This window comes from Mustela nigripes, chromosome 12, assembly GCF_022355385.1.
Source record: "Mustela nigripes isolate SB6536 chromosome 12, MUSNIG.SB6536, whole genome shotgun sequence".
NCBI lineage: Eukaryota > Metazoa > Chordata > Mammalia > Carnivora > Mustelidae > Mustela > Mustela nigripes.
This window is the reverse complement of record NC_081568.1, coordinates 83,778,988-83,792,182: the sequence shown is the minus strand read 5'-3', so window position 1 is coordinate 83,792,182 and position 13,195 is coordinate 83,778,988. Positions and strand designations below refer to the sequence as shown.

Below are 13,195 nucleotides of genomic sequence, written 5' to 3'. Positions count from 1 at the left end.
CATGTTCTCTAATAAGTGTTTGTCCTCCTTAATCCAAAGTAAGGCACTATCCAGCATTTACCAACTATATCAGTCATGGCTTTCTAGAACTTGTTCTTTCTTTATAAACACCTGTCTCCTTTTATAGGCTGGAGGCCACTGGAGGATAGGAATGATGCTTGGGTTTTTTAACATCTATGAAAAGCCAAGAACAGTGCTCAATAAATAGTGGCCACATTCTCGTCCAAATATGTGGCCATACATCTGACAAAGAATTGTGTGGTCTCCCTCTCTCAGGTTTTGTGTCGGTGCCTAAATGAGTCCGTAGAGAACCAAGAATAAGAATAGCTTTGTTCATATTTGAGGCCTTCCTTAAATGTGGCTCTTGAATTATTATTTTTTGCATATCTTCCATCATTCTTACTCAATTTAAGGATGTTGAGGATAGCACTTCTATTATAGGTGATTTTGTTTCCTCCACCTTAGCCATTAGTACAAAGAGAGCACTCAGTAAGTGGTAACTGTTTGTCATGAACTCTATGAGACTATCACACTTTTTCATTTAATTGTCAAATAGTCTGATGTCATAGTCCTATATTATATCCCCCTTCCCCTCAACCCCATTTCAGAGATGAGGTATATTGAGTCCTAGATAACTAGAAATTTATCCATGATCCACTTCTATTAAACAGAGAGGTGGAACTCATAGCCCATTCTCCTAACCTGAAATTCTCAAAAATGGTCTGGCATCAGAATCACTACTAAATCAGAATCAGAATCAACTACTAAATCAAAATCTAAAGAGATGGAGCTCTAGAATTGCTAAAACTTACCAGGAGATTTTAGCAAACCATACCAAAGATTTGGTAAGATCTACTCCCAAACACTACTTAATATTTCTTCTAAATGTTTGAATGAGTGAATGAATGAATGATGACTATAATTCTTGCATCAATAATCCACTTCTTTTTTTTTTAATATTTTATTTATTTGACAGACAGAGATCACAAGTAGGCAGAGAGGCAGGCAGAGAGAGAGAGAGGAGGAAGCAGGCTCCCCGCGGAGCAGAGAGCCAGATGTGGGGCTCGATCCCAGGACTCTGGGATCATGACCTGAGCTGAAGGCAGAGGCTTTAACCCACTGAGCTACCCAGGCACCCCCAATAATCCACTTCTATATTAAGGTTTACTCTCAAACAGTGATCCATGTTTTAAAATGCAAGGATTCCTGAGAGGTTATCTCTTAATTATCTGATACCTTTAAGAGGATTGGCCCTTCAGTGAACAAGGCTTCTATTCCTCCTGAATTCAGATCACCTGCTGGGTCAGACGTTGTCATTGCACAAGCTCCTGGAGTGGTCCAGAAACATTCCATCTGCTTGGAGTGATACGTTTATGCTCTCTTTTATGTTCTCTCTCTCTCTTTAAAAAAAAAAAAAAAAAAAGCATTTGTTTTACTGTGTCAGGTTCATGAATGCACAGTGAGACTTTTTGTCTTGTAGAGGTCTTCTGGCTGGTAGCTTCTTTGGAAGGCTTACCTCAGGCCACTTAAGCAGAGGCAGCACACTTGTCCTTCATGCGATGGCTGGATAAATGAAATGCAGTTTTAGCCATACAGTGGAATATTATGCAGCAGTGAAAAGAAATGAAATATCTGTATATGCTATAATATGAATGAATCTTGACCATTATTCTACTACAGTGAATGAAAGCCAGTCACATATTGTATGATTCCATTTGATAAAAAATGTTCAAGATAGACAAATCCATAGAGACAAAAAATAGATTAGTAGTTGCCTAGGGCTGTGAGAGTTTGATGAGGAATAGGGAATGGCTGCTAACAGGTATAGGGTCTATTTTTGGGGTGATAAGAAGTTCTGAAATTTATTTCTGTGACAATTGTACAATAGTGAGAATATGCTAACACTACTGAATTAATACACTTTTTTTTTTAAGGGCAAATTTTATATGTGAATTTTATCTCAGTGAAGCTGTCCAAAAGGGTTGGAGGGGGGAAGCAGCAGCACAGGGTGACTGAAGCACGGTAGTAAAATTTTACATGAGAATTGTGAGATTGCCAGAAAAGGCTTCTCAAAGTTCGCCTTCACCAGGAGGATGTAAAGATCATCCTTATGAATGGATGCTCAGCTTACAGTATCCATGAGCTGACGCTATCAGTAACTTTCTGTGATTTTTTTTTTCTGTCTTGAACATGTTTCTAGTTTTTTAACCCTCTTGTTTTCCCTAGCCCGTATGTGACTAAGTTAAAAATAATTCCCAGACAAAAAATACATGAAGTCAGGCACATAGTATTATATTTTTGGAGAAAGGATTACAGATTAAAATGTAAAATTTGACTATGGCATTGCACATTTTTGCCACAAGCAATACCAGCAAGAAAGCTGGTACTCATTATTTACCATGGCAGAGAAGAATGTTTAAGCCAGTAATAATGTTTAAAAGGAAGACATGATTGAGTCAAAGTCTCCATGTGTCAGAGTTGCCACGTTCTTTTTCATCCTTCTGGCCATGGGTAGCTTCAGTGTTGTCTTCTGCCCACCTGGACTAATGAGGAAGCCTGATTTCCTGCTTTCTATCTACCATATTCTCCCTGGGATATATGACTCTCCCTGGGAACTCACCATCCATCACATTGCCTAAGCTACCTCTCTGAAATGCAAACATGGGACAGTGCAAACCTGGGCATCACAGCCTGGATCCCAGTCTGGCATGAAGGCCTCACTGACTATGACCTGTCATTTCAGGCTAGTTACTTCATCTTTCTGTGACTCGTTCCCCCCTATTTTTAGGGAGCATGAAATGAGAGCAGTATGTCAAGTGTGCTTAGTCCAATGTCAAGCTCTGTCACTCTGAGCTCTTGTCATTACACTTATGTCCAAATGCTTCCTTTCTACATAATGAAATCTAATCATTATCAGTGAAATCTAACCGTCAGTCACGCAGGGACCTATGCAATCTAATCCAGTTTGTCTTCTCCCTTTTACCAACCTTCTCTAAATGCATCTGGCAAATTTGTGACTTCCAGTACTTCTCAGTCACTCTCTCTGCCATTCCTGTATCTCTAATCAGAAAAGCCCTTTCTTCATCCAGGAAGACCACAAAGCTATGAAGTGACTGAAGTTTTTCTCAAATTCCTCCTTTCTCTATGTTCTGAAAGCACTGTAGGGGGTTGAGAGAAGTCGAACAAAGGGAATTATATATATTTTTAAAGATTTTATTTATTTATTTATTTATTTGACAGACAGAGATCACAAGTAGGCAGAGAGGCAGGCAGAGAGAGGAGGAAGCAGGCTCCCCGCTGAGCAGAGAGCCTGATGCGGGGCTCGATCCCGGGACCCTGGGATCTTGACCTGAGCTGAAGGCAGAGGCTTTAACCCACTGAGCTGCCCAAGCGCCCCGGGAATTATATTTTATAGGAAAAACAAACAGGACCCCTAGTGGACTAGAGAAGAGGAATGATGGAAATAAGAAAGGAGGGCTTCTTCTTCTTCTTCTTCTTCTTTTTAAGATTTTATTTATTTATTTGACAGAGAGAGAGAGAGAGAGAGAGAGATCACAAGCAAGCAGAGAGGCAGGCAGAGAGGGGGAAGCAGGCTCCCTGTTGAGCAGAGAACCCTATGTGTTGCTCCATCCCAGGACCCTGAGATCATGACCTGAGCCGAAGGCAGAGGCTTAACCCACTGAGCCACCCAGGTGCCCCGAAAGGAGGGCTTCTTAGCTTAGATCTGGAACAACTGGGCCCACGATGGTGCATTTACTGATATGGGAAAACCTGGAGAGAATGAGGCTATGACGGCCTAGTAATAAAGACATCCATGTTAAGTTATGTTTGATACACCAGTCAGATATCCAAATAGATTTGGTAAGTAAGATGTTGAATATTTGAATTGCGGTTTGGGGAATGGTCAGGTCTATGGATCTAAAATGGGGAGTCATAACCCTCTAGGTGAAGCCAGTGTAGAGAGCTTTGGGGAGCCCAGGGGACCAGCAACATTTAGAGATCAGCAAGAGGAAGAGAAACCTGTTAAACAAAAACATGTGAGTTCATTCCCCTAGCACCTGCTTGAAATTAAACACTGTCTCATTTATCTTTGTGCCTAGTGGTATTGGTCATAAAAATCTGATAAATCCTTGTTAATTCATTTCACTTCTAGAAACAAAGAATGGTAGCCCCTTCGACATCTCCTAGCTATGTACTTCAGTAATCTGGTAACATTTGTAAAATATGCGTGAAGAACGACTCCAACATCCAGCTTGGGTAGAATGTGGTGAACAGTTCCATGACTTCTGGAGATAGACTGGTCCTCCTTACCTCCTAACCTCTTCCTATCCCTTCCCCTAGGGTCACACTGCAAAGGGCATGGCCCCGGTGCTCATGTGGGGATGGCACAAAGCCCAGGATCCCAGCATGGTCCTCCAGGCTGAATACCAGGGGGCTTGAGAGAACAGCAGCTGCTGGAGCATATGGGTGACCAGTAGGAATTCCCCTTAGTTTTGGACTGAAGCACCTCCCTGTACACAGTAACCAATTTTCTAAAAGGTTGTGTGAGAAACTTTCTCTAGTATCTTGTCATGTTTTTCACATTGACCTTAACAGTTTAGTATCCATATTTTTCTGACCTCCTCGTTCCTGTGAAGCATTTAAGAATTTGTTGTTTTTTTTTTTTTTTAAGATTTTATTTATTTATCTGACAGAGAGATCACAAGTAGGCAGAGAGGCAGGCAGAGAGAGAGGAGGAAGCAGGGTCCCCGCTGAGCAGAGAGCCTGATGTGGGACTCGATCCTGGGACCCTGAGATCATGACCTGAGCCGAAAGCAGAGGCTTAACCCACTGAGTGACCCAGGTGCCCCACATTTAAGAATTTGTAAATTAAGACACATCCCTCTTTTTTTTTTCTCTTGTTGGTACTGTTCTATTTAAGGCTGTATCATCTTTCACCTTGGCAAGTTCAGTAGCCTTCTGTGCAGCTTCCATGTCCCCAGTTTCTCCCCACTCTGCCACCAGAATAACCACACCAAAGCATTTCCCTGTTAGGGTATCCACCTGCCAAGAACTTCAGCAACTTACTGACTGCTTACGAGGGGTTGGGGGGAGATTCCAAAATCTTAAGGTTCGTGTTCCAGGTCTTCCTCAATCTGTCATTTCCAGGCAACCTTTCCAGCATTAGTGCCCATCAACTATATTCTGGGTTAATTGATCAGGCCTCCTCTTTCCCCACAAAATACTTGCTCTGTGTGTGTGTTTTCCCTGTATCTCGGCACCTACATTTCATTCACTCAGGATGCCTCATCTGTTTCTACATCTGTTAACATCCTACTCCTCAAGTTCCAGGCAATGCCACCATCTTCAAGGAGATTCCTTAGTCACCACATTGGAGGGAGGAGTCCTTGTCTACTCTGAAACAAGTAGTATTTATTTTTTTAAAGGCAGTTATCAGATAGGTGATGGTGATGATAATGATAACGATGAAGATAGGTAGATAGAGACATAAAGGTTTTATTATTTATTTATTGTCTCGGGACTCTTATTTTCAATTTCAACATAGTGTACCTCCCACAGCATAAAGACAGAACTCTAACAATATTGACTGAATGGAGTAAATGAGTCACTCAGTTAATGCAGTACAATTAATCCCCTCCATAGTTTATCCATTGTATAATTCTCGCTCTTTGTATATGGGATTTTCTTTTTTTTTAAATTTATTTTATTTATTTATTTGACAGACAGAGATCACAAGTAGGCAGAGAGGCGGGCAGAGAGAGAGAGGAGGAAGCAGGCTCCCTGCTGAGCAGAGAGCCCCATGCGGGACTCGATCCCAGGACCCTGAGATCATGACCTGAGCCGAAGGCAGTGGCTTAACCCACTGGGCCACCCAGGCGCCCCTGTATATGGGATTTTCTTAAACTGTGGACTTTCTATAGGGCAACACATAGTCATCACATAGTTGACTTCCTTTCACAAATACCAGTTAAGTAACTGGTATATTGCAGGTCTTAAGATGGAATCTGAGAAGCAAGTTATAAATAGGAATAATGTATTCCTGCCCTCACAGAGTTTATAGATTCATGGAGGTGTGACCATCATTAAATAATGATGGCATGTAATAATCTAGAGGTTCTTCCAGGAGGAACTGATATGGAAGCTGAGACCTGAAAGGTCATAAAATTTAGCCAAACTAACATGTATGTGTCTGAGGGTGTGGGAATGAGAACACAAGGGAACTCTCGTGCGGAGGCTGGGCTGAGCATGGAGAGAAATGAACAGGGTGGGGAAAGTCTTTATGGGAAGTGAGCAAGAATCACAAAATGAAAGAGCATTTCCGGGGTGCCTTGGTGGCTCAGTCAGATAAGCCACCGACTCTTGATCTCAGCTCTGGTCTTGATCTCAGGCCATGAGTTCAACCCCCACATTGGGCTCCGCACTGAGCATGAAGCCTACTTAAAAATAAATAAATAGATAAATAAATAAAGGTTTTGTTTTTTGTTTTTGTTTTGTTTTGTTTTCCCTTTTAGAATGAGAACTGAAGGGAGAGGGAGAAATAGAATCTCCACACTGGGCATGGAACCTGATGTGGCGGTGGGGCTCAACCTTACAACTCTGAGATCATGACCTGAGTGGAAATCAAGAGTCACACGCTTAACTGACTTAGCTACCTCAGGCACCCCAGAAAGGGGATTTCTTAGGACTGGAGAGTAAGTGAGTGAAATGGAGGAGATAAGCTAGGGGAATAGGCAGGTTTAGACCTAAAATGCACTCAGATGTGAAAAATATATTCAAATACTTACAGGTCTTTGGAGGATTTTGAGCAGGGCATTGATAGGACCAGACCACATCTTTTGAAAGATGGCTCTAAATTCATGTGCCAAGTGGATGAGAGGATCTGGGGGCAGGATCCCTCAGGAGCAGGATTATACAAGTACTTCAGGCTAAGAGACCCTGCCTGGCCCTTAGCACAGGCCCCTGCCACAGCCATAATCACCGTCTCTGCCTCTTCCCAGGGCTTCTAGGGCAGCACCTGAGGAGACCTTACCAAGGAGCACCACGCAGTAGATGCTGAAAACATCGCACCCACGATACAAAGCAGTAACATGGCAGCACCTGTTTGAAAGGCATTTACAAACAAGACTCCCTTCAGAAAGGAACAATGTCTAAGAAAGGGCGAAATAAGGGCGAGAAGCCCGAAGCGCTCATCGTCGCCCTTCAAGCTGCCAATGAAGATCTCAGGACCAAGCTCACAGATATCCAGATAGAGCTGCATCAAGAGAAGTCCAAGGTGAGTGAGGCCACGTAGGGTCACAGCCCTGAGAAGGGCTCTGGCCTTGCTCTGCCTGCTGCCCTGCCCCAGTGGCTCCTCTGCCGGTTGCTGGGGAGAGCAACAACCCCTGTCCTTATGGAGATTCTCTTGTGTGTGGCAGGAGGCCCTTGAGCACAGGGTTCATAGAAGGTGAGGATAGCAGGCTGGTAAGACTGATGTCTGCCTCCTTAGGAAGGCTGGCTCAGAAAACCAGATCTAAACATTGAGACTACCTGCAACCCCACTACCTGCCCATCACTTGTATGACCCTGGCCAAGTTCCACTGTGCCCTGAATGGGATCTCCCCGCTTTGGTATAGACCAAGCTTTCTAAAGTACATCACTTCAGGTCACTGCCCTGTTTAAAACCGTCTGTGGCTCTCTACCTTTCTCAAAGTCAAAGGATTTTCCCTACTATTACAGGATGTTTCTTCCACTTCTCTTTGACTCCTCTCCCACTGCTTCCCCCTCCTCGCCCCCAGATGACTCTGTTCCATCCTCTTTGCTGGATTAAAAGTTAGGCTGATCGCATTTAGGGGCTTTACCCCCTTTTCCCAGGCAGCCGTATACCTTTTCCGGGTGTCAGCCCCAGTACCTTTCATCTGCCCCAGTGTCCAAGACATAATACTTGCCATGTCCAGTTACTCCCACAGTCTATTTTGATTCATTTCATAGTGATTTATGTATTTATCCATTTCCTTGTTTAGTGCTTATTTCTATTGTCCAGTGTCACCTCCACGAAAGCAGAGTCTTACCAGACCTCTGTATCCCTACAGCTTAAATAAATGTCTAGAACTGAGAAGCTTATCACAGGTTTGTTGAATGAGTAGAGGAATGAATGAAAAGTGATTCATTTCCTTATACCTTAGCTTCTTCATCAGTAACTTGTTACTGTGATGAGGGTCAAATTAGAGAATTATAAAAAGCCGTTGTGATGATTAAATGAGAAAATTCCTATCAAGTGCTCAGAGAGATTCCTCACATGGTAAAAAACAGTTATTTGTAGTAAAATTTTCTAATATGCTCCACATGAGAGTCAGTTACTAATTGGGCTTAGGGAAGTCTCTTTACTTCTCTGAATCTCATCTCATAGTTGGATATGCTAACACTTACTTCTCCAGAGTGATGTGGATATCAAATAGGGGATCATGAATAGGAAAGCATTTTCAAATATCTGACACACATAAGACATTTCTGCTCCCTGCAAACCAGAGATGGCCGTGTCAGCACAAAGTTGCCCTATTTAGATAACTCTTTGTATAGTAACAAAAATAAATGTTCCTGATCAAGCTATCGATCAAAAACTGATATCCTATCATTTTTTTTAATCTGTCTCTTCTTCCTTGACATTACTATTAAATCCTAATCATTTATTTTCCTAAAAATCTATTTCTCCTGGGTTCAGCAATAATAAAGCTTGGATCTGCCAGAACCCTTTGCCTCCTGTCTCAGCTAAGCCTTAAAAACCTTGGATAACCAGACCTCAGTGTAAAATTTATGGAGGAAGTCTTTTACCATGAAGCTAAAAAGAATTTGATATCATAAAAGCAGACAAACAGAACAAAACAAAATAAAAACATTTGTTTGAGAGTCAGAAGACCAAGGCATTGTGTTTATCCCTCCTCGGGGACAAATTTAAGTGTCTCAGTATCTCGATTTGTAATTCAGATGACTGAATCTCTTTCTCCATATCTGTATCTCTCAAACTTCACTGTGCGTTAGAATAACCTGGGGGAACTTATTAAAAATTGAGACCTTTGGGCCCACAATCTGTGGATTTTGCTAAAGCAGGCACATTGAGAGCCAGGACTTGGAATTCTAGCAGACGGTCCAGGCAGTCCCCACAGAGGTGGTTCTTTGCCTTCGCATTGGCAAACACAGCGCTCTCAAGATTCCATCCAGGTATCACGGTCTAAAAACATTTCATTGGTTTTAACTTTCCCTGGGGCAGCGTAACATTTCAAGGGAGGCAGACTCCTTTAATTGTAGTAACGACAGGATGACAAACTACATTCATAGGGAGAAGCCTGTCGGTCTGGAGACTGGTAACTATAAACTGATGATGATTTAAAGAGAGCAAACTCAAGAGGTTTCAGAAAGGCAGAGGTCCTGCAGACCCTACACTGCCAATTTTCCACACATTCAACACTTTTAAAAGGGGTGACTCTTGAGCATGGACAGGGTTCCCTGTTTATCCAAGGCCTAGTCTCTAAGTCAGCAGATCAAGCGTCATCTCCCCTTTCCACTGACAAGAGCGGGGAAAGTCAGCCTCACACATAAAAGCACTGTCTTTAGCCTTCTTTCTGCTGTCTTCACCCCGCCGCCCATCTCCCTCTCCGTGGCAGTTAATTGCAATCCCAGCACAGGGACTAAAACAAAACCCCACTGCCTGTCAGCAGCCTTCCCCAAAGAGCAAAGGGAATTTAGAGGGCAAGCAAGTTATAAAGCAATTTATAATCATAAAAATGATTGTGTTTCTAAAAGTCCAGGTTTTAAGAGAGAGAATATAAAGAATTCCAAGATGTGAATTCATATTCTCACTTTGGCTCCTAAGCTATGATGATAAAACGACAGTTCAGCTATTGGGAAATGTGCTAAAGAGTGGAAACCTTTGAAATGGTGGAGCATTAGTCATTTTTCCAGAAAGATACATCACCCCTTGACATTTACAGGACACACTGCCGACAGAGCAGAGTCATAAATGCTTTAAAGTGATTACAAAAATAGCTGCACTTTATTGAATGTTTACTATCTATCACACACTGTAATAAGCACATTCAATCCTGACATAATCACACCTCTTTCATGTACCACCTGAGTGACCCTGAGCAGGTTATAAAAATCCCTCAGTGTTTTCCTTTCCTGGTCCATCAAATGGGAAAATAGCAGTATCTGCTTCATAAGAATGTATATGTGTGTGTGTTGGTCCTGAGTGGCTAGTTTGTGTCAAGCATGTTAAGTATTATGAGTCAAGGGGCACCTGGATGGCTCAGTTGTTTAAGCATCCAATTCTTGGTTTCATCTCAAGGTCCTGATATCGGTCGTGGGATCAAGCCCTATGGTGGGATCTGTGCTCACAGCAGAGACTGCTTGTCCCTATCTCTCCCCCTTTTCCCTTCTCCCATTCATGCTCTCTCTCTCAAATAAATAATAAAATCTTTTTTTTTAAGTATTATGATTTAATCATAAGTGGGCATTGTTATCCCCATTTTACAGATGAGGAAACAGATTCAGTGAAGTTAAATAATTCACCCAGAGTCACATGTTAGGAGGTGGCAGAGCTAGTTCTTCCACTCCCTTTGCCTCTCCTCTAGAGTTTACGGTCTTGTTTTCCTTTTTGTGATATATTTTCCCTAGTTTTACTGAGATATGATTGATATATATAATATTCATTTTAGGTATACAGTGTAATGATTTGACATATGCATGTATTAGAAAATGATTACAACAATAAGTTTATTCAACATTCATCATCTCACAGTTGTACAATTTTTTCCTTGTCAGATCTCCACAACTTTCAAAAATATAATACAGTATTGTTAATTATAGTCACCATGCTGTACATTACATTCCCAGAACTTACTCATCTTATAACTAGGAATTTGTCCCTTTTGATCCCCTTCACCCATTTCTCATACTCCTAACTCCCCCTCTGTCTCTGACAACCACCCATCTCTTCTCTGTATTTGTAGGTTCAAGTTTTCTAGATTCTGCATGTAAGTGAGATCACATGGTATTTGTTTATCTGTCTCTGACTTATTTCACCTAGAAAATACTCTCAAGGTCCATCTCTGTTGTTGCTAATGGCAGGATGTCCTTCTTTTTAATGGCTTAATGATATTCCATTGTGTATGTCTGTGTACATATCATATATATATATATTATATAGCCTGTATATGTATATAATATGTACACTTTTTCTTTATCCATTCATCCACTGATGGACTTAGGTTGTTTCCATGTCTTGTACTTCCTGTGCTCTTTAAAAATGTGAAGATCTTGAAAAAACTGGAAGCATTAGGCAAAGGGAGAGAGAATATCAGAAGTTTACTCTCCACTGTTAACCAAATTTCAAAGAAAGAAACGAAGTGTTGGGGGTGGGGGTATGAACATACCTGAATCCTTCTCTCATAGGTCTGCATTTCCACTGGAGGGAAATGAAACAAAAAGACTAGACATAATCAACATCTAATGAATAGAAATTTGTCTGAAAGATTTTCCAAGCACCGATAGTAATAAGCAGGTAAGCAGGTCATTCTGACTGAACTTCAAGTACAACACCCAAGAAGATGGAACCATGGGGTGGAGAGGAAAGAACACACAGTGGGGCCTCTGGGCCACGTGTCCTTGTCATTTCTGAGCCTGCATTTTCCCATCTCTAAAATGAATGGATTGTGGGCAGCAGAGAGGTGCTACGGTCCCTCCAAAATGGTAGGGATTGGTCAGGGAAGGCAGCCGTGTGCTCTGGCTCTTCCTGCACTGAGATAGCACTTAGGACCCGCAGGTGTCAGCCCCACTCTGACCACCTGGTCCAAGTAATGCTCTGACATCCATTTACTCTATCACATCACCCTGCTCCATCTTTAGCATAGAACTTTGTACTGCCTGAAGTGATTTTGTTCTTTTGCTTATGCATTGCCCACAGCCAAACCGCCCCCTGCCTGTCTCCAGTAATATGTAAGCTTGTTATGCGTAAGAGACCATGTCTTCCTAAGGGATCCCCTAAGGAAGGTGCCTTCCGAGCTTTGAATGCTGCCTGGCATGCCGGAAATGCTCGATACTGCTTATGGAATACATTTTCATGTTCCCTTTTAAAAACTTCCCAACAATCCCATGGCAGAAATACAGTTACAGTATTTATTTAGATGGAAAACTCCAGGCTCAGGCAAAGAAAAGATTTCCACCCAGGTCTGTCTTTTTTTTGGGGGGGGGGGGCTTTTTAATGGCTTTCTGAGCCATTAGACTTTAGTGTTTTCCTCTGTCTCTCCTGTCAACAGCGTGAGGCAATGATCTGCAGCCCAGGGGTGTGTGAGCTCACTAGGGATTGCTGTGAGATGTGGAACCCACCCACCTATTCCCAAGGGCTCCCTCCTTTCCCTCAGAGACAGCCTTCATTGTAGGTACAAAGGCTTCTATTTTTTCATTATCTGGGAGGAAAGCAAGGTGTGATTACTATTCCAGTTTCATGGAGAAAGAAAATGAGTTCGAATGGTTTAACTGATGTGCTCCCGATGACATAGGGAGTAGAGGAGCTAAGATGGAAATTCCCAAATGACCTGGGTAATGCTGAGTATCTGAACTCCTCTAGAACTCCCAGGGAATCAGCCAATCCTTGTCCTCAAATGACTGCTCCAAAGCCTCCATGCTCAGCGCCCCAATTTGGGATGCAGCGTTTCTTGTTTTATGTACCTTTAGTTTTGCGTTCAGAAAGCCTGTGTCTAAAAGTAAGAAATGAAAAAATAGAAGCCTTTGTACCTCTACGGGTTTTATAAAATTTCCCTTATAAACAAACTTCTATAGGTCAGCTTCATATCTTCTGACTGCGAGTTACTAAGTGCCCATGAGCCTCCCTGCCTACTGTGAGTTTAGATATCCTGGAACATCCAGTGCAGATAATCCACACCCAAGCTCATGTTAGCTTGTCTTGCCTAGATAACCTCTCAACTTCCTCACCTTGGATCAGGCCATCCAGTTTTTCATCCTAGATTTCTAAGGTCACATTAAAGTTCAGACATGACCATCGTTATCTGGGCAGAATTTACACTGGCTTTCAAAGGCCAGACTAGAAAGGAAAATACCATGTGAGGCAGGGTGGGGTAGTAGTCAGAATGTTTCTCCTTCTGACACAGTGTAAGGTCTCCCCAGGAGGATTAAATTTTCCTGGTGACTTTTTTCTTCCATA

At 42.2% G+C, this 13,195-nt stretch overlaps 1 protein-coding gene across 9 annotated transcripts in view; it reads left to right on the top strand.

Moving 5' to 3' along the window:
* The window catches only part of JAKMIP2 (janus kinase and microtubule interacting protein 2), a 173,003-nt gene that overhangs the window by 89,106 nt on the left and 70,702 nt on the right, over positions 1-13,195 (top strand). For 8 of the 9 annotated variants that reach the window (XM_059417864.1, XM_059417862.1, XM_059417863.1 and 5 more), the window contains one exon: positions 6,999-7,273. The exons of the other annotated variant lie outside the window; for it this stretch is intronic. In XM_059417864.1, coding sequence (XP_059273847.1) covers positions 7,145-7,273 — 129 coding nt within the window. In that variant the 5' untranslated portion in view covers positions 6,999-7,144. The remainder of the gene's footprint in view (positions 1-6,998; positions 7,274-13,195) is intronic. 9 annotated transcript variants of the gene reach the window in all.